General features: G+C 28.3%; 1 protein-coding gene and 3 pseudogenes across 1 annotated transcript; 2 read left to right on the forward strand and 2 right to left on the reverse strand.

The window, feature by feature from the left end:
• The first annotated feature begins 15,664 nt into the window (after positions 1-15,664).
• On the forward strand, positions 15,665-16,182 carry LOC149059643 (uncharacterized; annotated as a pseudogene).
• An 825-nt stretch (positions 16,183-17,007) lies between these two features.
• LOC149059644 (uncharacterized) lies at positions 17,008-18,458 on the reverse strand. The gene is made up of 5 exons (XM_089225284.1): positions 18,221-18,458; positions 17,807-18,052; positions 17,586-17,714; positions 17,306-17,440; positions 17,008-17,237 (listed from the first exon to the last, which is right to left on the reverse strand). The coding sequence occupies exons 1-5, from the start codon at positions 18,456-18,458 to the stop codon at positions 17,008-17,010; spliced, it is 978 nt and encodes a 325-aa protein (XP_089081410.1).
• A 205-nt stretch (positions 18,459-18,663) lies between these two features.
• Positions 18,664-25,639, reverse strand: LOC149059645 (uncharacterized; annotated as a pseudogene).
• On the forward strand, positions 20,942-24,209 carry LOC149059646 (E3 SUMO-protein ligase ZBED1-like; annotated as a pseudogene).
• Positions 25,640-27,263: the final 1,624 nt, after the last annotated feature.

Below are 27,263 nucleotides of genomic sequence, written 5' to 3' on the forward strand. Positions count from 1 at the left end.
TTATTGTTAGTAGCAATAGAAGGAAAATTTTCAACAAATATATCTTCTAATTTAATTATGTAATTATAAAATTCATCATGAGGCATTAATAGCTTACCAAAATTGGAAGAGTCATTTGCAGAGTAAGATTTATGTATAGTGATAACATCAAAATCGTGTAGATTCAGTTTCAGCAGCAAAAGAGAATTTTCAATTATTTTCGAATCCTGGCTACACTGATATCCCAAACATTTTTCACTAATTTTCGAGTTCTCATTAAGTGAGCCTTCTGGTTATTCTGTGCTGGAAATGCGTTATTTGATAGTAAAAATGATATTATGGAGACTATTCGTAATATTCCGTTATCTGCGTCTTCAAATACTCGAAATACAGAACTATTAGCAAAATTACCTATTTATTAACGTGTGTATAATACAATCTGAATAAATAAATAAGTATAATCACAAATTTATAAATTATAAATACCTATTTATTAACGTGTGTAAGTCATTGAAACTGTTTGGACCGCGTAAAGTTTGGTAAGTTTCAAAACGGACCCCCATAGAAATTAGTTGGTGACCCCTGCTATAGCGTATAGCTGTTATGTTATAATTTTGTCGTTAAAGCACTTAAAACAGCCTAGGTACATGGTCATCATTGCGATATGTTTGCACACCGCTCGTAATACTATAGTAATACACAGCCCATTTTTGTCTATAATAATTAGTATATAGCAGTGGCGCGACCAGGATTTATTCAAGGGGGGGAGGGGGGGTCCAAAAAAATGTATTTAACTACTGTTTATATGTCCTTTTCCTGAGTATATACATACATTTCATTTCTTAATAAACACAATTTGCCGGGTTTAAGACCAATAAAAAAAACACACAATTATATTATTTACATTTTTAAATTTATATTTACAATGTATGCCAATTAATTATTATTATTATGCCAATTAAATTATGGTATAGTCATAACTCATAAGTCTTATTAGGTATTTAAAGTGTAAAATCCAAGCGCCGTTTTTCTTCAGTTAATATATTGATAACTTCTTCAACTGTAACTGGGACTTCTCGATGAATATTAAGATTAGCCAACCCATTCAATCTATTTTCAGAAGTAGTGTTCCTTAAATAGTTTTTTATTCTCTTGAGTGATGAGAATTTTCTTTCCGCTTCACATGATGTAACAGGGAGAACCACAAGGATGTGTAATAGTGTATAAACATTTTTATAAAATTCAGGATTACATTTTGATATTGCGTCCAATGCACTAATGGGTTTAATATTATTTTCTTTTAAAAACCTATGTCATACGTAAATTAATTTCAATAACTACTTTATCAAAGCATTCAACATCAGTTTGACAAAAATTTACAAGTTGATGAAGATCTGTTTTAATATTACAATCAATCAACGCTTGAAAACCAGATATTATTTCCCCGTGTTTATTAAATCGATCGTTTAACTGTTGAATAATAGAGTCAATGAATGGAATAAAAATGCTTACTCTATAATATTCTTCAAGTGTGTCCATCATTATATTGCATCGGTGTTTTTGTCTCTTGGCAAGCCTTGGAATTTTAATTTCTATATCCATTTCTTTCGATTGTGTTATAATTATTTTGAATAAATCACTGAAAACAATTTCAGCATTTTCCTGAATAGATATCAATTCTTTTATAATAATATCAATATGGTTAATGGCTTCGCATAAATCAATATTTTTCTTCTGCAAGTAAATACTAAGAGGCTTGGTATATTTGAACATTTTATTAATTATAGCCAGACTAACGTGAAATTCAGTAGCCTGTAAAGCTAAAAGTAGTTGATTAGCTTTTGTTGCCGTTTCCTTATCGGACCATGTTATCATTTCTTCTAAGCTACTCAAAATAACAGGTAAAAAATCATAAAATATTTTCACAGAATTATGGCGTTCCACCCATCGAGTTGGACAAAGGCGTTTCAGTTTTAGTTTATCAAATATACTGTGATTTTTAGGCACCGGATTACTTAAAATAATATTTTGTTAATCTTTATCTGGTACAGCTGTAACTAGTTTTGAATTTGAAACTAAAATATCACTGTCATTAATTGTTACATTAGAATTAAACTTTACAACTCACTTTCGATACAAAAAAGTCGTTTATACTGCGTTTCATGGCTGAATATAATATTATTAACGTATTTGCACGAATATAGAAAATTATAAACACAAGTATCTACACAACGTCACAACATTTATGGAAACAATTTATGAATGTTAAATATTGATTATAGAAGTAACACTGATAATACATATATGTATATTGGTTAATAATTGCATGATAAATTGATAACAATATTATAGAAAAACAGTGTTGCAACGCGGTTTGAGATAAACGACATACGTATATATTCTATATCTTAAACTGTAGTTGAATATAGTATGTTATCGACAATCGTTGATAATATTATTGTTATATGATATTATCTAATGCATCGGATTCGACGTGTTATCAACAAAATACATAATGTCCAAATCGAATCTAATAAGTAATAATCAATCTAATCAATAAGTTTCGATGAACATTTCACGGAAACTTTTAAAAATAAAAATAAAACTATGACATAAGCCAGGGGGGGGGGGGGGGTCCGGACCCGGGGTCCAACCCCCTGGGTTCGCCACTATAGAGTCATAGTAGTGTATACTGTATTACTGTATACAGCCGTTACTCGTACGTCGAGTTAAGATCACTTAAAAATAGATGGAAAACCCATTCTTATCTGTTTTATCTGTGAATTTATTGCTGTCGCAACTTGCAGGACAGACAACAGTGCGCGCCCCGCGTTTATTTTACTTTTGTCTTTCACGAGTCACGAGGTTCACACACCAACTCGCTAAGGATACAATGTTAACTCGCCAAGTAACTATAATATTATTTTTTAAATATTAATTTAATCCGTTTTAAAACCATTTAGTACGTAATTACTTAATTTCAGCCACTAAAGTGTTATATACCTGCTTTTATTGTACAAAGTTTTACCTACATTTTACAGTTTTACATGTTTAAACGTTGCACTCGCGTCGTGTTCACGTGAAATCAGGGTTACCACCTTTCAGCGTCAAAATTACAGGACACATATTTTTTGACGAAAATATTAGGTTTTATTTATAAACATCCCATTGAAATAAGATATTGTCAATTTGAATAGCTCCTTAAAATTAAAAATAATAATATAAATATGGCTCTTTATTTTATTATGTATAATGTATGCAAATACTTATGGAATACAAAATCAAGTAAGCCTAAAAAAAAATCGTACGGATGTATTTTTAAATATTAACAATAAAATAATTATAAAGCTTTCATTTGGATTATAATACTTATACATTATACAAACTAAATACAATTGTAAGATAATTGTGTTAAAAATTAAGAATAATATGAAAAAGTAGGTAGTTAAAGTATTGTACTTGAAATTTTTATTTATTTTTAAAAGAATATTTTTTGTTACTTGATACTGCTTTAAGTAAGTCTTCGTCAAGCTTTATTTTTTCAATAAAATCTGAACAGTTTTCTTCAAAGTTTAGACTTATTTGAAGTTCTGACTTGATAAGTTCTACTTTGCACCTGTTTCTTTCTTTTGACCACTTTTGATTCATTATAGAAAAAACTCTTTCAACATAAGCATTTGATGGTGGAATACTTAACACATATGAAACTAATAAAAATTTATTTTTGAAATTTTCTTTTTTGCCACTTGAAAATATTTTTGTCCACTTAGCGTACACATTTTGCTCTATACTATAAACATTATTTAAAATAGGTTTTATTATGCAATATTAATTAAAAAGGTCATCTAAAGAAATATTTTCTAATTATAATGTCTTAACAACTTTTACTAAATCGTCGAAGGAAATTTCATTCTTTAATTGTAAGCATTCAATCACTTTAAAAATGTTGTCATCAGAGAAGTTAAACCACTTAGATAAATATGTATTAATATTTGTATAAAACTGCCCAAAGATTGTCTTATACTTTTCATATTTGTTTGCTTTTAAATGTTGTCTGCATGAAATGAAATGTGCTCCAAAAAATTGTTGCTCCAATCTTTCTGTGAGGTTAGTTCTTAAATAATCCATAATTTCATACAATTCTGTAGCAGAAGTGTCCATATTTTGTAATCGTTTACTAGTTTGTTAAAAAATTTGAACCACATTTGCACAAAAAGTTAAATATATATAGGTTTTAGTGTAAAGATAAATGTAATGTTTAGTGTAATTGTCTTGCTCTGTATCAGTATCTGCATTAATTGATAGTAATTTTTGAAGAACATTGGGACATTCATCTCCTATTGATATAAAATATGATATTAAGGTTGGATAAAATTTTAAAATTTTATCAATTGCTGGACCAAGAGATAACCTAGTTGGTACATGTTTCACCAGTTCTTCCCAATCAACTTGAGCGAAATCAAAAAAACTTTTTAAATTTTCTCTTCTTGATGCAGACGAAAAAAAAATGACTATATATTTTCAATACTACTGTCTTTACATCAAAGTCTAATTTTTGTAAACCATGTTTAAATGCATTATTAATAATATGAGCCAAACAACCAGATTTAATTAATTTATTGTTTTCATTATGTAAACGTGTATATGCAGATTTATGTTTTCCAAAATTAGCATTAGTGTTATCAGCACTAAATGCTGAAACAGAAGACATAGATAATTTGTGCTTACTTAATGTTGAAGTTATTGATTTACATATAGCCTCTGCAGTTTCAGACGAAATCTAATAGTTTTGTTTGACGTCCATCAGTAAATGAAAAATATTGTACACATATTGGATACATTTTGCGATTGCCTTTATTGGATGTATCAGTTGCAATAGAAAAATATACTTTATTATTATTATAATCATGAAGATCTGATACTACAATTGATTCTGCTTTGGGGCCCAAAACATTGATCGTGATACTTTCTGCTTTTGTCCGAGCACAGGCTAACTTTTTAGCTATTCCAGAATCGGGATATAATTTTGGCATTAGTTTTAAAGAACAATCCAATGAATTATATGATAAATTATGTTTTACATTATGATAAACTTCAACTAATTCAGCCAAAGCAATTTTTTGAGATTCTACAGTATTAGGCTTGATGAAAAATTTATTAAGAATTTGAGATGAAGTGACAGACTTACTGTTGATTTTATGTACATTGCTTTTTTCATGTTATTTAACGTCAGATAATCCACCGTGAGAAATAGAAAAGTCTTTATTACAAACTGTGCAACGAGAAAAATATTCTAGATGACTTTTAGCAAGCCAACTATAATCTGCCTTCCAAACTTCCCTAAATTTACATAACCTTTTTTCAGGTTTGGACATTTTTAATTATTGAATTTATTACGTGTAATAGCGTTTTATTTCTGTTAAGAATTAAGATTGAAGATGTCGAATACGCATACGCGACAAAAACCGAGCACGGAACTACGACGGCGGAGAACGAACAGACTGAAAAGCGAAAACTGATCTATACATATAATTTGTCAATTTGTCAATTTGTCATATGTGTGTTTGACGACGGCGAGGGTTATTACTTAATACTAATTGTAAACTATTAGTTTATTTTTATTACTGGAAAAAAAACAGATAACAAATTAACTAGCCGCCGCCTATCGCTAAACGTACATCTATAACTTGTTTTTATAATAATATAATATTATATTGAATACTATTATTATTATCTAATTATAGAAACAGATAAACATCACAGTTGATGTAATATGTATTATAGTAGTTAATACATACAACTGATTATAATTTGCTGCGTATGAGAGACAAATAGTTTGAAAATAAATTGATTTGGTGAAAATATTTAAAATATCATGATATGTATGTATAATTTTAAGAAACAATCGAATACGGGACATATTGCGTCCCGACACCCTGTAAGCCAGGACGCGGGACAAATCAAACAAAAAAGGACTGTCCCGTGAAATACGGGACGGGTGGCAACCCTGCGTGAAATCGTATTATCTCGCGTGTCACCTATTGTTAATGTGTAAAATTCAATATTTTCTTGATACCTATTATTACTTAATTTATTGGTAACTGCCAACTGGTAAGTATAAGTACCTAATATATAATATATTAAATACTATTGTTATAATTTTTAAAGTTTTATATTACCTACTCGATGTTGGTCTGGCATTATTATGATGTGTAGTCAATGCATGGGGCCCGGTAAGTTGTTCTTTATGGTCCCTAATTTAACCAGAGGGTTAACGTTTTTTTCAACTTCACTTGTATTTGATAATTATAAGTATCAATGTTTTAATGTTGCCTACAATAATAGTACAATCGCCGAATAGTCTGTAGGTATATTATTTATTAGTATAATTAAAATATTAACCTTTTACATAGGTACATATAGGTATTTAATATTATCAAATTTCAGATCACTTTTTAATTTTAAAAACAAAATACTACTCTATTTTATTTTATTTTTTGTAATTTTAACCAACAGCATAAATAATTTAAATGAAATAATAATAATGTAAAGTAATAATATGTCGTCAAATATTAAAAGTCAAAGATCTAAGAGAAGAAAGTTGAATGCAGAGTTAAGTTTAATTCAAAACATTTACGCAAATGAGATATCCAATGAAGTAATTGAGTAAAGTCCTGTATTTAATGATGATATAACACAAATACCTTTTTCATCAATTTGTATTCAACAGTCAATAGCTGAAACTCATCAAAACAATCCTGTTCTTCTAGATACTAGCATTGATAATAATTCTTCCCTTTATTCAACTTCATTCAACAAAAATAATAGACAATCATCTTCCTCAGTTTCTTCTGATGACCCGTCTGTAAATATTGGACATTTTTTTTCAACTTCAAATGAAAATGTTTCTTATGATACTAATAAAGATGCTCGTTTCATAAATAGTTTAAGTCTTTGGGCGTTAGAGTGTAATGTTCCTCAAATTACATTGAATAAGTTGCTTAAATTAATGAAAGGATATGAAGTCATTCATACCAAAAATCTTCCTCTAGATAGTCGGACTCTTTTAAAAACACCAAAATCAGATAACAATCAAATCCGTATTGTTTAACCGGGTCATTATTATCATTTTGGTTTAGCTCAACAAATTCAACGATTTGCCCCTCAAAATATAAATGAAATAAAAGTTGTTATAGGTATAGATGGTTTACCCATAGCAAAAAGTTGTAATAATCAACTGTGGCCAATTTTAGCATACATAGTTAGTTCAGAAATTAAAAAAACTGTCTTTCCTGTCGGCATTTATTACGGAAAATCTAAACCCAATGACAGTAATGATATTCTAGAAGATTTTGTTGTAGAAGCCAAAGAACTTTTGACTAATGGCATTGATGTGCATGGTCATAATAAAAAAATTTTAATTCAAGCTTTTGTTTGTGATGCTCCGGCTATATCATATATTTTGAAAATTAAGGGGCATTCTGGGTATTTTTCTTGCACTCGATGTCTTTACGAAGGAGAGAATTGTGAGTCTCGAGTTTGCTTTCCATACTCCAACAACAAATCGGCAGAAAGAACTCATGATATGTATGTAAATATGACAAATGAGGAACATAATATTGGAAAACAACTTCTAAACTCATTGTATTACCTGGCATTGGTTTGATTCGAAATTTCCCATTAGATTATATACATCTTGTTAATTTAGGTATAGTCAAGAAACTTATTCAGTTGTGGTTGTTCAAAGGACCATTGACGAGAGGACACGTTCAAAACTATATTCCATGCTGGAACAAAGAATGTGAAGAGGTACTAAGAGAATATGAGGAAAACGGGAGCGATGTCTCGGCTAACAGGCTAATGAACTTACTCGATGAGGAGAGAAGAAAAAGATGGATTAATGCAGTAGAAAACCTGGACTTTTCGAAATCAAGTAGAAAAAGCTGGGCACTCCTTAGGAATCTAGGGTCAGCCCAACCGATTAGCAAAGTGGAGGAGGTTTCGGCGAATGCGATAGCTAACCATTTATTCAAAGTATCAAACATCAAACAGAAGAAACAAGAAAAGTTCGAAATCAGGAAACCACTTGCTAATGAACTCTGCGCATGCAAAGAATCGCCACCATTATTTGATATTTTTACCAAGAGTGAAGTTGACATAGCCTTAAAAGCTGTTAAAAATGGCAAAGCTGCTGGTGTGGATGGCATTTTACCTGAATTTCTAAAAAACCTAGGAGTCAAAGGCAGACATTGGTTAGCTAAATTAACAACAAACATTGCAAATTCCGGAGTGCTTCCAAAATTATGGAGAGAGGCCAAGGTGATAGCCATCTTAAAACTGGGAAAGGCTGAAAATGACGCCAGCAACTATAGACCAGTTTCGCTACTATCAACGGTATACAAAGTCTTCGAGAGACTAATCCTTATGAAACTGCAACCGATACTAGAAAATAAATTGCCAATAAAACAGCTGGATTTAGGACAGGCAGAAACTGCTGCGATCAGGTTCTTGCTTTTACCACATACGTAGAAAATGGCTTCCAAAACAAGAAAAAATCCGGTGCAGTTTTTCTTGACTTGTCTGCGGCATATTATACAGCATGGAAAAGAGGATTGTTAGTCAAGATGGCCAAAATAGTGAAATGCAAAAAGACAATGAGATTATTGGAATCGATGCTATCAAATAGGAAGTTCAGCGTAGGTATACCTAAATGGGGAAAAGAGCTCATATACATTTTTACAAAATAGATTACCCCAAGGGTCGGTTCTTTCACCAATCCTTTTCAATATCTATAATGGTACTTTACATTAAATCTAAATAAAACGGTATCGATAGCCCTTCACCTAAATAACCGAGAAGCCAACAGAAGACTAGAATTAAAGATAGGGGATACTCCAGTGGCCAATAGTGAATGCCCAAGGTACCTTGGGATAAAAATTGACAGAGCTCTAACTTTCAAGGACCATATAGAGCAGGGCTCCGGAGCCGCATGTGGCTCTTTAACTAGCAACCTGCGGCTCTTTGGATAATTATCAATATATCGATATCCGTAAAATATAAATTATATTATACTAAATAATATTATATTTGTATAAACAATAATAATAATAATATAAATATAAATAATAATGAATTAATGAAATAAAGTTTTCCATATTTTCTAAATTTAAGACGTATTATTATGTTTTTATTGCCTACTAAAAAAAGGTTGTTCAAACCTGCAGTGTGGCTACTGGATATCATAGTTTTGTATTTTTTTGAAAAAATGGCTCTTTCCTACGAAAAGGTTCCCGACCCCTGATATAGAGACAATGATAAAAAAGTTAAAAACCAGAAACAATATAATAGCAAAACTAGCGGGCACAAGTTGGGGCAGCAACGCGGAAGTCCTTCGAACATCTACATTAGCATTGGTTTACAGCGTGGCCGAATATTGTGCACCGGTATGGTCAAGAAGTGCTCACTGTAAAAAAGTAGACATAGAGCTCAACAAGTCAATGCGAATAATATCGGGGACTGTGAAATCGACTCAAACTCAATGGTTGCCAGTGCTGTCGAATATAATACCTCCAGAATTGAGGAGGTTATTGAAGGCTCACCAGGAAGTAACAAAAGTAATGAACAATCCTAAACTACCACTATACAATGACATTGTCGAGCAGCCCCAAAAAAGATTGAAGTCCAGATCTGGGCCCTGAAATTCCCGGTAGAATCAATACCCGAGGTGTGGAAAAATCGTTGGAAAGATTCAGGAGTGCAAAACTCAACACTGATTGCACACCCAATGATGAGAGTTCCAGGATTCAATCTGCCCCGAAACATATGGACAGCTTTAAACAGAGCTAGAACTAATCAGGGTAGAAGTAAAAGCCTCTTATACAAATGGGGTATGACCAATTCTCCCTGATTGTTAGTGCGGAGCAGAACAAACTATTCAACATATCATTGAAGAGTGCCCCAACACTAAGTTAATCGGGGGCATACCAAGACTACACAGAGATGAAGAGGATGCAGTAACATGGATAAATAACCTGGAGATACGTTTATGAAGACGATTATGTATATTTAAGGGAGTTGTCACCCCTATAAACACTAGTTGTTAGGTGTACCTTACCCTGTTATGCTAAGTTAAGTTACGATGTTGTTTTATTTTGTAAATTATTTACGTGCTGTTAACATACTTATACTTTTTCACTTTTATACTTTATTTATACCTATTACCAATTAGTTTATTTACTTATTCATATATACTTATTCAAAAACCAATTTATATACTTATTATTTATTATCTATTGCTAATGCTTTATAGTGTGTTAGTATAAAATAGCCGATGTCATATGCAAAAAAAAAAAAAGGACCATTACATGTTCGTTTACCAGCCCGCAGTATAAATGCATTATCTACTGCACTACTTGCCATTCAGTCATCCATTCCTTCAGATTTTATTAGAAAAACTCGTTTAGTACAAGAAGTTAGTCGATAGAAGGCAACAGAATTAAGATTGTTTATTTTATATATCGGTCCAATTGTACTCAAAGATTTAATGTCTTCAGATGCATATACCAATTTTATGTCTTTACGTGTTGCCATGTAAATTTTACTTAGTCCTAATCATCAGAATTTTTTTAATTATGCTAGGGAGTTATTAGAATACTTTGTTAAGACATTTGAACAGATTTATGGAAGCAAACATTGTTCTTATAATGTACATGCATTACTTCATATATGTGATGATTATGACTATTATAGACCACTTGATTGCTTTGCCTTTGTGTTCGAAAATTACATGAAAACTTTAAAATCAAAAATACGCAAACACGAAAAGCCTCTTGGACAAATTATTAATTGGTATTCAGAAATGTATAATATGCAACAACCGACATCATTACAATGCTCCACACAAAATTATAAATTATCTCTGCCTCATAAATCTGGACCATTACTTGAAAATATTTGTGGATCTCAGTTCAAAAAATTTACAACTAATAATACAACATTAAACATTTCAAATAATTCTGATTGTTATATTTTGACCAAAAGTAATGATGTTTTCAAATGTTTTAATTTTGTAAATACCCATGATGACAATGTTGTAATAATTGGTAGAATCTTTGAAGAAAAACATAAATTTTACAAAAAACCAGTCGAGTCATCTATATTTAATATTAACATAGTTAAGAGTCTTTCTAAAAATAATTTTTAGAAAGACTCTTAACTATGTTAATTTTTATATATATATGTGTGTGTAAAAATTATTTTACTTTTTTAAATAGTTCAGAAATTGATTGCAAAATAATGTTATTGAATCACTGTAATTCTTCAATAAATTGCTTTACCGGTTATTTATACTAAGTCAAAAACTAATTGCTTATTATTTAAGTAAAGTCATTATTATGTAAGAAGTGGTGATACTTTTATTATTTATTTTAGTTTAACTAGCAGCAATTTAGATTAATACCTAGAATATTTTTATTGATATTTTCAAATTTTTTTGTTTTATCATAATAATAATAGGTATACATGTAAATAATGTAAATTTAGATGTGCAATGTACATAATATCTATTCTTAATTTATTATTACAAACAAACTTATTTATATGTCTAACACTATTTTATTATTTTTCTAATTTTTTTTTCAAACTTAATTATAAGTAAAAATAAACTATGATGTGGTTTGTTCATTTTTTTAATGATGAATCAGTGGAATCAGTCCCTGACACATGGCTAAAAAAATAAATGTGCTTGGCCAAATGATAAAAAACAAACTAAAAGATACATTGAAAAAAGAGCTATTCCTAACCAGCTAGAATTTTCATGGTTGCCTCCACGAAAGCTTGGAAATGCGTATAGTGAGTATTATTAAAGGACTATACAACTAAAAAATCCTAATTTTTTTTATTGTGTGAAAATGTAGTGCTTAATAAAAGAAAAATTTTAGTGGTATAAAAATTTTTGTCGGACAATTGCTTCGGTGATTATTTATAAGTCGTGTAAAACGCGTGACGTCATAAAATCACACCGTTCGCCGGGCCGTATCTAAAATACACTACGCGTTGTAGTTATTTCACTCGATTAAAATAACTATAGAGAAAAATTGATCTAAGGTATAAGTTACTAAAGTACATTTATAAAAAGGTTATACATTTCTTTAGATGATCATATTATTTTTACAGTATTAAAATATGTTTCAGGGTAGTTTACAAGAAAGACAAAAAATTAAAATATAAAAAATAGCAAATATATTATATTAAATAATATTATACAGTTTTAATTAAAGTTTAAACAAATGTGTTATTATAAAATTTATAGTTTAAGAACTAAAATAAATATGCTAAAAAAACCTCACAATAAAATATATTAATTCAAACAAAAAATAAAAATACCTACATAGGTATTATGTTATACGTAATTGAATTATTATAATATATTATTATTATTATATATTATTATTATAATATATTATTAATAATAGCTAATTTAGCTAATTAAATTATATTTTTAGGTAAATCTTAATACCTCTTTGATTTTAATTCGTCATAAGGAAGGTGAAATGTTGGATAAATTTGATAAAATTTTTTGGGATGTTAGTACCTATTACATATTTACATTCTCTTTGTACGTCAAATTGCTGTGGTAAAATTTCTTTTTCAGCTTCTTCGATCATTTTTGTCATTATACCATGTGTCCAGTTATTTTATTCTTTATTGTGTTTGTTTTATACTATAGTCTATAAGGAATAGAGTTGTTATTCCATCATGTGTGGTCAAAAAAAAACGTGAACGTTATCCTAAGGAGAACGGATTATATGTTGGTTTTCAAAACGCGTAATTCGTGTAATCTATTACTTAATACAATTCATTAAACATTTAACATTATAATTAATAATATACTATATAAAAAAATAATATCAAATATGTAAGCTGTTTTATTGCAGTATAAACCTACTATATACTTACCTGTATTCAATTTTATGAACCTACCTTATTTGAATTAGTACTTATGTATATTTTATTGTGAGGTTTGTTTTACATATTTATTTTAGTTCTTAAACTATAAATTATAAATTATAATAACACATTTGTTAAAACTTTAATTAAAGGTGTATAATATTATTTAATATAATATATTTGCTATTTTTTATATTTTAATTTTTTGTCTTTCTTGTAAACTACCCTGAAACATATTTTAATACTGTAAAAATAATATGATCATCTAAAGAAATGTATAACCATTTTATAAATGTACTTTAGTAACTTATACCTTAAATCAATTTTTCTCTATAGTTATTTTAATCGAGTGAAATAACTACAACGCGTGTATTTTAGATACGACCCGGCGGACGGTGTGATTTTATGACGTCACGCGTTTTACGTGACTTATAAAAAATAAACTCCGAAGAAATTGTCCGACAAAAATTTTTATACCACCAACATTTTTCTTTTTTTAAGCACTACATTTTAACACAATAAAAAAAATTAGGATTATTTTAGTTGTATAGTCCTTTAAATATCCTATTAATTGTATTACTGATTTAAAAATTACCTAATTTTATCTTTAAAAAATCTTTATTTAATCTTTACCTAATTATTAATTGAAATTAATGTTCATAGGTAGTTTGGAATCAGCTCGTGCTTAATGTAAATTTGTCCATTATTTATCTGACTTACCAGCAACTGAAGAATTGCATTTAACCAAAAGTGATGAAATTTGTGTATCCAAAAACTAAAATTATAAATCCAAGAGAATTTCAAGTCCTCCAACATTGAAATTTACAGGTTCTTATCCAAATTTTTAGTTAAATTTGTAGAATTCAGTTCCACTCTTGACAAAGAAATTTATGTACCAATATCCACATGGCTCTCTTATGCAAAATTTCATATTAAAGATAAAAACAATTTAAATTTATAAGTAGTTCAAGTGATCAATGTTTTATTAAAACACTATTATTTTTATTTTTATAAATTAACAATTATGTAAAAATAGGTTTTTTACAGCTAGCAAAATTTGCTTTTTATATTGTTTATAGTAGGTATACTTACTTTTAAGGAAATTTTCTGTTGATGAGTAATGACTATAATAATAATATTTATGCTAGTATAAATATTTTTTTTAACATACAAGAAGTATAAATACCTTTGTGTTCATTTGTAGTTCCAACTAATGCTGTTTGAAATGAATATAGCACATCTATTATTAATATAATATATTTCTTATTTGTGTATTTAAATCTTAGTAGCATTAGTATAGCTTAGTGCTATTAGTTTTATATAGTATACATCTATGTGTATTCAAACTAAATATGAAAATCGTAATTCATTATTTAGTGTAAAGAATTTGGTTATAAAAATAGTATAAACTAAAATATCTATTTCTGCAGAATGAATAAATTGTACAAAACAAGTATTAAACAAATATTAACAACATTAATAATATGTTGTTGCCTATAACAATCATTTTTCCTATTATTTATAACTATTTTATTATTAATTGAGATTAATTATTATTAATATTAAAATTAGTAATGATGTATAGTTGTTATCAGTAGCGAGGCTTGAGGTTTTTGATCGGGGAGACACTGAAAAAAAATGGCACTAATATGCCTAGACTCCCCCCTTTTTTTTCGTGCTTGAGCCCGGCAATTATGGACATTATCTATAACTTATAAGGTAAAAAATAAATGTTCAAAAACTAAAAACAAAATTGAATTATATTTAAAAACTTAAAATATATACTAAAGATAATATTAATTAATATTTAATATAACATAATATATTGTACATAAACATAATATATGCAATAAAATAAAACACTACAAGTTTACGATGGCGCGGCGTGAGTGTGACAATCGCAACGGCAACGTATTAAATAATAAATATTAAGGATTGAGGTAATTACGAACGGCGAGACATGTCTCATAGCGTACATAGTAAACCCCACTCTGATTGACAATCCCCTGTACCCGCGTGCCCATATTTGTGAGACGTTGCGTCGCAACGTCTCTTAGATATAATACCATATTTGGAATGACCCGTATCGCCAGCTCGTACGCACGGCCGTATCGCGCGCTTCTAATCTATTTTAAGAAATCCATAACTGTACAACACTACAACGAAAAACCGATTTTAACAATACTGAAACATATACATAATATATTTTATAATATAAAATAAAATTCACATTTTCTAATATTAAATAAAACAAAATAATTATTTGTTTGTCCCGTGTTCTAATTTCTAAGTGGGGAGACGTTGTCTCTTTGTCTCCTATGACGCTTCGCCACTGGTTGTTATACATTTTAAACTATCTTTTAGTTTAAATCATTTTTGATGATAATGATTATTTATTACTGAGTACTACATAATTTTAGATAGCAGGGAAAAACTAACTATACGAGTATAGGTACTTATAAATAATTATGATAAATTTATTATGGTACTAAAATTATAATATTATATAATTTTACCAAAAGGTTATAATTGACTTGTTAAAATCTTTTTTTGAATTATTATCATATTTTGATATCATTATTTGTGTGTAGGTGTTGCGATGTTGCTATGTTGCGTAGTGTTCCATGTTTACTTATTTATTTATTGAGCACATTGCTTAGTGTAACTTCAGTTTACCGTGGTTCTCTGCAGTGGTAGTACGTTTTTTAACAATTTTAATTTTAACTTTTTTTTAACAATGTCTAATTTGCAAATTAGTGCTGCAGCATATATATATATTCATTACACACTAAAAAAAAAAAAACAAGGAAACAAAGAAGATGGTGGCAGACCCAACTTTTTAATAGCAGAGAGGAACATAGTGGAAATGTGTTATTGACTGATTTAAAATTTCAAGCTATAAGTGGACAATACAAAAATTTTACTAGAGTGTCACCAACTGATTTTGAATACTTGATTAATTTGATTGGGCCGAAAATCGCCAAACAGGACACATTCATGAGAAAATCAATTACCGTTCAAGAGAGACTGTCTATAACTTTACGCTTTTTGGCAACAGGCGATCACTATAGTAGTTTACAATACCTTTTTAGAGTATCCAAACAAGCCATCAGTGAAATAGTTCCAGAAGTCTGTAGAGCTTTAATTGAAGTACTGAAATATAATATACAGGTAACATTAATTAATTTTTATTTATTTGTATCTTATTTTATGATGATATTGATGTTTTACGTCAAAGTACACAAAGTAAACTAAAAATGTAAACATTATATAGAATTGATTGCTTTTTTGGATTAGGTACTAATTTTTTACTATTGAAATTTAAAAAGAAATAATTAGAAAATCAAAAATTTCAACTGTATAGAAATAACTCAGAATACTCTTCAAATAATAACTCAGTACCTAGTACTGTGTACAAAATTATCACATAGCATGGGCGAACATATGGGCCATATGTCAGAACTTCGTGATACATCCTATATATTACATAATAATTATTATAGAGAGAAGGGAAACTTTTTAATAACTAATAATTTATTTTAATTTCTTTGAAATGTTATTAGTAGGGCCCGGAACTTGATGATCTAAAAATATATAAAATATGCACAAAAAAAAATGCATAAAATGACGTATAAATTTTAAAAAATGATACTAAAAATGTATATTTTACCGTAAAAATTGATAAATATTGTTTTGATACAAAAATCCAAACATGATTTACAAAAATGATTCAATTTAAGGGTTTAATTGGTCAAAGGAAAATTAATATTTGTATACAATTAATACATTATGAGTACTATAGTCTATAATACATGTAATAGTGTACTTAAATACTGAATAATATATATATAATATATTGTAGATGTAGAATATTAAATATTATACGGCATTTGTGTATATTATACCTAGACAATTTAATCCCTTTACATTATTTAAAAATATAAAAATATATTTATTAAAAATTATAATTTCATATACCTGTATAACATAATGATATAGTAAATATCAATTGTTATAATTATTAGGTTATATGGAGATCATAATATTGATTGAAATTATAACAACAAATAATTTAAAATTTTATTTACATACCAATTTACTAGTGAATGATAAATCTTCAGACACTAATTTTGATTCAATTAACGTAAGTTCATCTTCATTTTTTAAAGGGAATGGTGAAAGTATATTTTCATTAGCACTGGAACTGGTTGGTACATGCTCATTGTAATGGCTTGATTTTTTATTCTCAATAAATGAATTTAATTCTTGTTTAATGTAAAATATCTTTGAAGTTATTTTTTTATTTTCAGCTATAATAAAAATAAAATTGTTTAATTGATATGCAATCTAGTTAATTTAACACCTTTTTAATCCTTACCAGATAATTTATATAATTGATGAGCCATAGCAAGTAGCAGGGTTCCTTGGTCATTAATAATACCATTTTGGAAAGTACAAGAATGTGATTTTTTTGCGAATTTACATTGATAAGCATTTGATGTAGATATATTGCCTAAAAAATATTTTAAGTCATATTAAACAACAATAATATAATTATAACAATATATATAACAATATAACAATATAACATAACAATAATATTATTATAACTACAGGAACACTCAAATAATAAAAACATTTTAACATTTTTGACTTACTTGTAGAACTACATGTTGGAGTAGATACCACTGAAGTTTCATTGTTATACATATCTTGACATGACAATAAAGTTTTATTAGCTGGTGTACAATTAGAAGTGCTTAGAAGAGTGTCATCACTAGTATTATCTATAGAAATTATAATATAAATAAATATACTTTACATAACTCAATATTATGATCATGTCATCTGAGTTAAACTAATTATTGTATTTTATCACCTTTTAAGATTGAAGGGAAATCAGGAAATGATACGGATAAGTCGTGTGTTTTTGATTTTTTTTTACTACTTTTTAATGCTTCAAAGTCTTCATCAACAGAACAATCACTATCTAAATTGTCAAATAAACGCTTTGATGACAAACACTTGGTTCTTTTTCCTCGTCCCCGTTGCTCATAATCGGAATGTAAATTTTCGGCATTTTTTGCCAACTTCACCATAATTTTAAGACCAATTTGAAAATCACCTATAATTTATATATTATATTATATAGGTACATAACTAAAAATCCAGAAAGAAAAAACTTAATCCAATAAAGGTAATTTTTAATTTATTTCAGAATAATTTGAAGTCATTATAATATATTAGGTACCTATATTGATATATTATATTACATTAAATGGTATATACTCACTTATATTGGTCTCTATAATTTGCATAGTACAATATTCCCAGTCGTCACCACTGTGGTCTGGCATGATTTGCTTCCGAGCTAAGGAATTTATAACATTTGATTTTAAGTTTTTTGGATACCAGCAGCTTGATTGATCGATTTTCCATGTGTTTGGAATGACATCTGGCACTTTTTCTCCATCATCAGTTAAGTGTATCAATATCCACATTCTGAATAAACTAAATAACATTACAGTCATAACAAGGGAAAAGGTTTAAGAAATACTATAAGACAAGGACAATATTGAACTAGCTAAGTTTCAATCTTTACTCAATGACAAAATACAATTTTGTTATTATTTTGTTATTATTATTATTATTATTATTATATATTCTATAACATTTAAAAATATTCAAAGACAGTAGTAAATTTTAAATATTATGTAATTAGTAGTATTTATTTATTTAAGCTGTATGAAGTAGTGGAAAAGTGATATAACTTTGTTTGTACTTGAAGAAAACATACTTTGTTATTATTTCAGTAATGGGCCAACATTTGAGAACAGATTGCTTTTGAACTTCAAAAATACCTAAGGAAGAGCTTTTACAAGGTTTTTTGAAGAAATCATTTTTATTTAAAAATGTTCTACCAACAATAACATAACAGTTTAGCTCTGTAGAATAACAAATATTTTCGACTATTATAATATCACCTTTTTTTGTACCACAGCAATTATTTGGTGGTAAGATTTTAATAGTAAAATTGGAAAACAGCACTGTAGAATATTGTAAACCACTGCAGTGAACAAGCAGAGGCCCATTGGAATGAGCATTTTTAAATTTTGGAAAGTCGGATATATCGGCGGTGGATGGGAATGCTAAATAGATAGAGAATATCTGACCTAATCGCTTTCCAATCTGTTCAAGGGGTTTATTCTTTCCTTTAATCATTTTTTTAGTAGTTTGTAGGTAGTTTTCAAATGGAAAAGCTGAAATTGTATCAAGAGTAATTGAGTCTAAAATGGTACCAAAGTATTCTACATCATCGGTTAAGTGAATAAGACCATGGAAATTGTGTGTAATAAACATTTCGCCATATAAGTTGTTAAAGTTTTGGACAAAATGTTGAAGAAGCTTTCTGGCGTATTCTGTTAAATCTGGTTTCAGGCAACTTTTTGGGTTCAATAAAATTGAAATTGCTACATGTAATGTAAGAAAATTATTATATTTTTCATCACTCAAAACTCCTTTTAAAGCAACTGGTCCTAAGTATAATAAAAAAGAACGATATTCTGTTGCTTTGAATCGCAATAAATATTTTAATTCCCTAGGTTGCCTCACAAACTCCACAGGTAAACTTCTACGATTGTTTTTCATAAAATCTGAAACTCTATCAATTAGTTGTCGCGATAGTTTGTGCGGAAGTTCACCATTGCACCAAATTAAGAGCATTGTTCTCATTACACCCAAACATACAAGGTGCATAAAATCGAGAGTAATTGATTTAACAAAATCAAAATCAGGTATTCTTACCAATGGTGTATCTAATTGCCTAAAATTAACATCTACCCAATTTATAAAATCATCGTTAGTTCTCAATGGACAGTCCAAGTCAGCAAAAGTTCTTCTTCTTTCAATTGTTCTATCATGAACTGTGCATTTAGTGCAAGAATTATAGCCTCCATGCCCTTTAATACCTAATAAATCTTTTTTAGCAGGTGCATCACAACACATACCAATGAGTTTAACAGATATTTTATTTCCTAGCTCAATTATTAAACCATTTGTCATTAAATCAATCAACTCATTAATAAATGGATTAAGAAAATTAAACATATTATTAGGCTTTTGCATACCATAATAAATACCTACAGGAAACACTACATTTTTTAATTGAGGAACATTCATTATTGCTATTAGTATAGGGTACACTTGACCGGCTGAACTTTTGAATAATGGTAATCCATCAATATTGAGTAAAAGTTTAAGGTCCTGTATATTATTAGCTGATGGAATATTAGAAATTAAACGTTTTAACTGCATTTCCAAACCAAAATGAATATAACTACCTGGTTCCACAATACTTTTCTCAAAAACTATATTTGTTTTCAACAGGGTCCTAGCATCAGACGGTAACTTAGATAGGCCTTCAACGTTACTTTTTAGGCCAACTAATAAATCTGAAAGACACACTTCTGTTACATTATGCTTAATTAGGGCTGTTCGATTATTTCGATTAATCGATTATAACGATTATTATTTTTTCCCATCGATTATTATACGGTTTTTATAAAATTCGATTAATCGTCAAATAATCGAAATAATCGAATTTCCGATTAATCGAAAATCGAAATAATCGAATTTCCAATTAATCAAATAATCGAAATAATCGAATTTCCGATTAATCTAATAATCGAATTTCCTATTATAATCACGATTAAAGATAATCTTATCTTTAATCGTGTTTTGACGGTTCGAATTAATTTCTATTTTTAGCACTTTTTACATTTTGTGTGTTTGTGTTTACTTTTATATGGCTGCTATGCGTCTATCAGTCTATCTTATCTTACGTCTGCATTCTGCTAACAAGAAACCAACCATAACTGTAAGATTTTGTCATTCGCAAATCGTATTAATATTTAATCGTATTCCGGTATTCGTGCATTGAGTTAAAAGATAAATATTACTACTTTTGCCATTTAGTCATTATTGACTATTGTTTTATTCTCGATTTCCTTCGAAGATGAGTTTAGTGTGGAATGTTTTCACTAAATCTGAATGTGGATACAGGGCGACTTGTGATATGTGTTATAAAAGTTTTTCAAACTCGGGTTCAAACACTACAAATTTGTGGAACCACATCAAAAAATCGCACAAAGGAAAATATAATGAACTTGATAAACAAAAACGAGGAACTGAAAATTGTGAACTTCTACCGTCCGACATGCTTGAGCTTGACAAGTAAGTATTTTGTTCCTAGATAGAAAGAATACAAAACAGCTTACAGCACACATTGTAATAAATAATACACATACAAATAAATTATTAAAATAATGAAAATGTATTTTATGTTATTAAAACTATATTAAAAGAGTAACAATATAGATATCTGATAGGTATATAATAAAAAGAGCAAATATGTACATTTTATATTATTTAACATTTAAAATTATTTATTAGTAATTACTAGGGCAGAGGACAGTGGCGCAACTAGGTTAACTGAGGCCCCAGTGTCACTTTTAACGAAGGGGCCCTAATTAAAATTATTATTTATGCTTATGATAATATTATTGTGAACAAAATTTGGTCGATAAAATGATAAATTTCCAAAAGGAAAAAAATAGGTAATGTATTTAATGGTATAACTTATACTTATACACTTGTAAGTTGTAACAACTGTTTCTAATCAGTTTACTGAAATGGAAGTGTTAATTACTATTCATTATCAATATTCAATACCACATATTTAAATTAAGTTAATATAGATTTATTAAAAGTTTTACCAACCAAATAACAACATAAATCATAATATTCTAATAAAAACAAATAAAAATTATAACTTTTAAGACTACACTAGTCATTTATATACTATATATTTTAATATTTTATATATTTAGAGTAATATAATGAGGTTGTATAAACAAACAAATAAAAACGTCGACGAAAAAATATTGATAATATGATAAATTATTTAAAATATGCATCTAAAAGTATATAATGGAAGAAATATGCCCTAAAAACTGAAAAAACTCAACATATGCATTTATATGCACAATACAATATTAAAACCAGCTTTGTGAAAGTATGAAATGTATTTGTTTAATACTCTGCTATTTTTGTGACTGTGCAGCAAAACAATTAATATGCAAATGCTACAAGTCCTCTGCCCTAGTAATTACTAATTTGTATATTATGTTTATAAAGTTTGTTATTAAATAATATAATTATATTTATTTATTATGTTTACTAAATCTATTACATTTCTAACACAGACATTTGTTTCATACTACCTATAAGCAGTTTATTTAAGCATTCTTAGCCTCACAGTTGCAATATTTTATAATACTAATATTTCTTTTCAGTTTGACCACTTCACAAGACACTGACATTTTAAATGCATCAACATCAACTTTATGTTCATCACTTTCATTACCATTGGTAAATGTTTGTAATGAAGTTGGTAATTGTTCTACTACAACAGAGAAAACCAAACTACATACAAAACAGACTGTGATGACATCATTTACTTTGACACCGTCCAACAAACTTAAGCTAGATAAAATTCTTGCATATTTTGTTGCTGTAGATATGATGCCCTATAATTTAGTCGAAAAAGAAGGTTTCAAGGCTTATACTCGTGCTTTAAATCCAAGTTACCGTTTGCCTAGTAGGAGTACCCTTACCAACAAAAGAATTCCTGATCTTTATCAAGAAACAAAGTTGATAGTACAAAATATAGTATCAACTACTATTTTTTTGTCATTAACCACAGATTGCTGGACATCAGTATCCAATAAGCCTTTTTTGGCATTGACTTGCCATTTTTTGGACAAACAATTTAATCTAGGTAAATAGTAAAGATTTCTTAGTTAAAATTATTTAAAAATGTACTAATTGCTAATGCATTACTTTTATGTTACAGTTTCTATATGTTTGGGTTGTCAAGAGCTATCTGAAAGTCATACGGGAGACAATCTAGCAAGTGCTATTCAGCTAGGTACAATTGTTAGAATACAATTGTGATGTTGATGCTAGCATTGGCGCCATATCAACAGACTATGGTGCAAATGTACTGAAAGCTGTTGACAACCTGAAAATACCACATGTTCCTTGTTTTGGACACAGTTTTAACACAGCGGTCAAAAAAATATTTGAGTTGGATGAAGTTAAAGTTTCCATTACCAAAGTTAGGGCAATACAAAATATTTTCGCATACAGCTGGAAGGCAGTTAAGGAGATGGCTATAGAGCAACATCGATATGGGCTAAAATCTGTGAAGTTTCCATCATACTCAAAGACTAGATGGTGGTCTTTATTGGACCTCATAGAAGTAGTTTTATCCCAAGAACTTCCTTTAGCTTCATTTTTAAGAACGTACAACAAAGGAGTGTTTAAAGATAGAATGATCGATGAACACCAAGTCAAAATTCTCAAAACAGTAATTTCAACACTAGATCCAATTCGAAAAATTTCGGATAATTTAGCAGGCGAGTCTTATGTTACAGCATCAGCTATATTACCTGTTGTTAACATGATCCTGAAAAAAATATTAGAAGTTGACGAACAAGTGCTTACCGAAGAAAATAGTGTTTGCTTAGTTTTGAAAAAAAAAATGCTAGAAACAATGATAACAGTTTTCACTAATCGTTATGGGAATAATGTTACATTAAAAATGTGTACTGCCTTGGATCCACGATTCAAATTGGACAGAATTGATATTGAACATACTTCAATTGATTTAGAATCATTCAAAGCAATTTTAAAAGAAGAATGTATAAGTACATGGCAGTATTCTGTATCAAAATTAGAATTGAGTTCAGAGTCTCCACCAAAAAAATTAAAATCAACTGGGCTCTCTGCAATTTTTGATACTAGTTATGATGTACAATCGACAGAATCTACTTATACGGTAAGGAAATTCTTTTATAATAATATAATGTATGTATTATTTATTACAATGTGTGCTGTTTTGTATTGTTTCTATCCAGGAACTATCTATTGGCGATAAAGTAGAAAATGAGATAAATGGATATTTCAATCTACCGAAAGTTGACTATGAACAAAGTCCAGTTACATGGTGGCATCTAAATGGAACAATGTTTCCATTTTTGAAAGTAATGGCAAATAAATTAATGTGTATACAAGCCACTAGTGTGGCCTCAGAGAGAGTGTTTAGCCGTGCAGGTAACATAGTTACTGATCAGAGGGCATCACTTACTGAAGATCATTGTTCTCAACTCATATATTTATCGATGAACAAAAAATTTGTTCCAATTCCTTTTAATTTATAAAATATTATTATTGTTATTTATTTGTTTACACTCTAAAGACTAAAGGGAAAGTTTTAATTATTTTTATTTAATATTAAATATTATTAATATTTATTATTATATTACTATAAAGATAATTTTTATATTTTAATTTTTTATTACTATTCTATATTTCTATGTATGAATTAAAAGAAGTCAAAATGACTGAAAAAAAAAACAGTCTTATTTATTATGATAAGCTATTCCTGTACCTAATAATTATTCTCATAATATAGCCATAGTAGCAGAATGTATTGATGTCCCTAGGGCCTAGTGCCTAGACCCTATGTACTAAGCAAATTATTTTTTTAGATTTTTAATGGAAAAAAGAGGCTGTTACATATAATATAAATAATAATTATATTATTATACATTATTTAATTATTACATGATAACAATGAATATTCACAACTTATTATTATTTATAATTTATAATTTATATTGTTATAGTTATTGTTTATTCTTATATATTTTACTCTTATACACTGTAAAATGCTTTGTTTAACTTACAAATATTCTCAGACTCAGATTATCCTTAAAATATGTTCTCAATTCATACTAATAATATAGAATATAGATTACCTGATTACATATTTAAATTTTACATCTGTACTAATTACTAATATGAAGTTTTGAATTCAACGATTCGGAATGTATTAAGGATAATATTATAAAAGTAAGTGGACATCTACATCAATATGTCATAGTCATCCTGCAAATCTTGTCTAAAATTGTGTAGAAGTTAAGGAATCAATTTATCCATGATAAAAAAAATTGGTTAATTAGTCATTAAAAAAATCGATTAATCGGTGAATAAAAAAATTGATTAATCGATTAATCGGTTAATCAGACATTAATAAAATCGATTAATCGATTATTTAGTCATTAAAAAAATCGATTAATCTGTCGTTAAAAATCGATTTTTGGAATGACAATTAATTTTCGATTAATCGAAGTAATCGATTAAAACGTGAAATTAATAATCGAGTGGTAAAAAAAATAATCGAACAGCCCTATAGCTTAATAGCCCAATTTTTAAGAAAATGTTTAATGCCAGTAGGAGATTCACTTTCATGGCTGGTTTGAAAATACGGTTCATGGATAGATTCATCACTACTTTTATCACTACTACTACAACTACTATAACTACTACTAATAAAATCATTGTTAATATTTTCAAAATGATCTTCATCATCATTAGGAAAATCATCATTATGAGAAGGATCTGAATTTATATTTATTTGGTCATTTGAAACGAATGGAAGGATTTGGATATTTATATCGGCTGATGGGGAGACTGCAGTTATTTCAACATCTGATGAAGATGCACTATAAGAAAAGTGAGAGCACCCAGCTTCATCAGCCCGCCTTCGTTTACTTCTATCAGACAATTCATGAAATTTTCTAGGCATTTGTATTATTTTGTGAGACTGAAGAGATGATTTTAAATTATGTATCTAGTAAGTTATTAGGTACTGATTTTTTTTTAACATTCTACACTTATTTTCAGTTAATATTTTGTACTTGCAATTTTGAACTTTTCAATACAATTTTCAAAAATTAGATAATCTACATTTATAAGTACTATATATATTAACAAAACAAAAATATTTTTCATTTAAATAGTAAGTTATACACGTTATAGTATATCATAAGCATCATAAATATTAGGTTAGGTATATACCTATACCTAATATAGTAATAAGTAATACATATTATATATAAACCTAATGAGTACAGAGTAGTAGGTATGTGCTTGTTATTTCAGTTTTAAGTGTTTACTTATATTCTATAAATGAATGTAAGTTCACAATTTCCAAATCGTCATGAACAAAAAATCGATGATACCTACCTAGTTACATAACAATAGTTTTGTGCTAATATTTTTGAAAATTAAATCCCCATTTTATATCATTTAAAATAATTATAAAAATAATTTTAACTAATTGAAAATATATATATAATTGAAAAATTTTAGACAAAAATTGTAGAATGTTAAAAGAATCACCCTGAATTAAAAAAGAAAACTATAAAAGTTATAATACCTAACATCATTTATACATAAATATAAAATTAATATAACTATTTAAATACTTACTGATACTGATAAAGGCTTAATAATGTGGTTTGACTCGGGAACACTTAATACTTGTCACGTGCCTACCTACTATAGTTTTTGACAAATCACAATTTAATCATCTACACTCTGCAGTAAGATCAGTGTAAAAACTAGAAAAAGTTATATTCTGTGGTTACACAGTACAACAACACGGCACAACAACAAATATAATATTGATAGAAAACTGTCAAAACCACAAAATAATTAAATAGTAACAACGTTCAAATAATCAAATATCAAAGCGAGAATATTCAGTGGGTAGCACCAGAAATCTTCGACAGATTGCAATGCAATCGAACAATTTCAATATTTCACTAGTTCACTAGTACCACACCGACTACGGGCTACGATCGATATTTTCGTCGAACGTGACACACATGATGTTGATATTAATGATATTACATCGTTATATAATATTATAATCATGTAATATCAAATTATGTAGAATTATTAATAGATTTATATTAATTTTCATTGTCTGAATTACCCAGTATCCAGTAATGCCACATAACAATGCTGCCGAACCAACCGAAAATCGAAATACACTTAGACGCGATAACGAAATCACTAAATAGCCGTTGCCGGCATGCGACGATGACCAATTTTAAATATAAATAATTACGATAATAATAATACAATCATACAAAATAAATTTTATCATACAAATTTTATATAAGTAGTTATTTAACAATTGCTTTCTTCTAAAAAATTATAAAATAAAATATATTATATTTAAAAAATATTCAATAATAAATTGTTAAGATATAATATCTATAGATGCAAATAAATATAAATTTAATTAATCGGTTTTTAATCTCATTTTGACGCTTATGTCTTTCACCGCTTTTACTACTAGGCTCTGATATAGTACATAATATATATATATATATATACATAACGAGCGCTGCATTACTGTG

Source organism: Diuraphis noxia, unplaced genomic scaffold (genome assembly GCF_037042655.1).
Source record: "Diuraphis noxia isolate RWA-SAM2 unplaced genomic scaffold, SU_Dnox_SAM2 contig0001, whole genome shotgun sequence".
Taxonomy (NCBI): Eukaryota; Metazoa; Arthropoda; class Insecta; order Hemiptera; family Aphididae; genus Diuraphis; species Diuraphis noxia.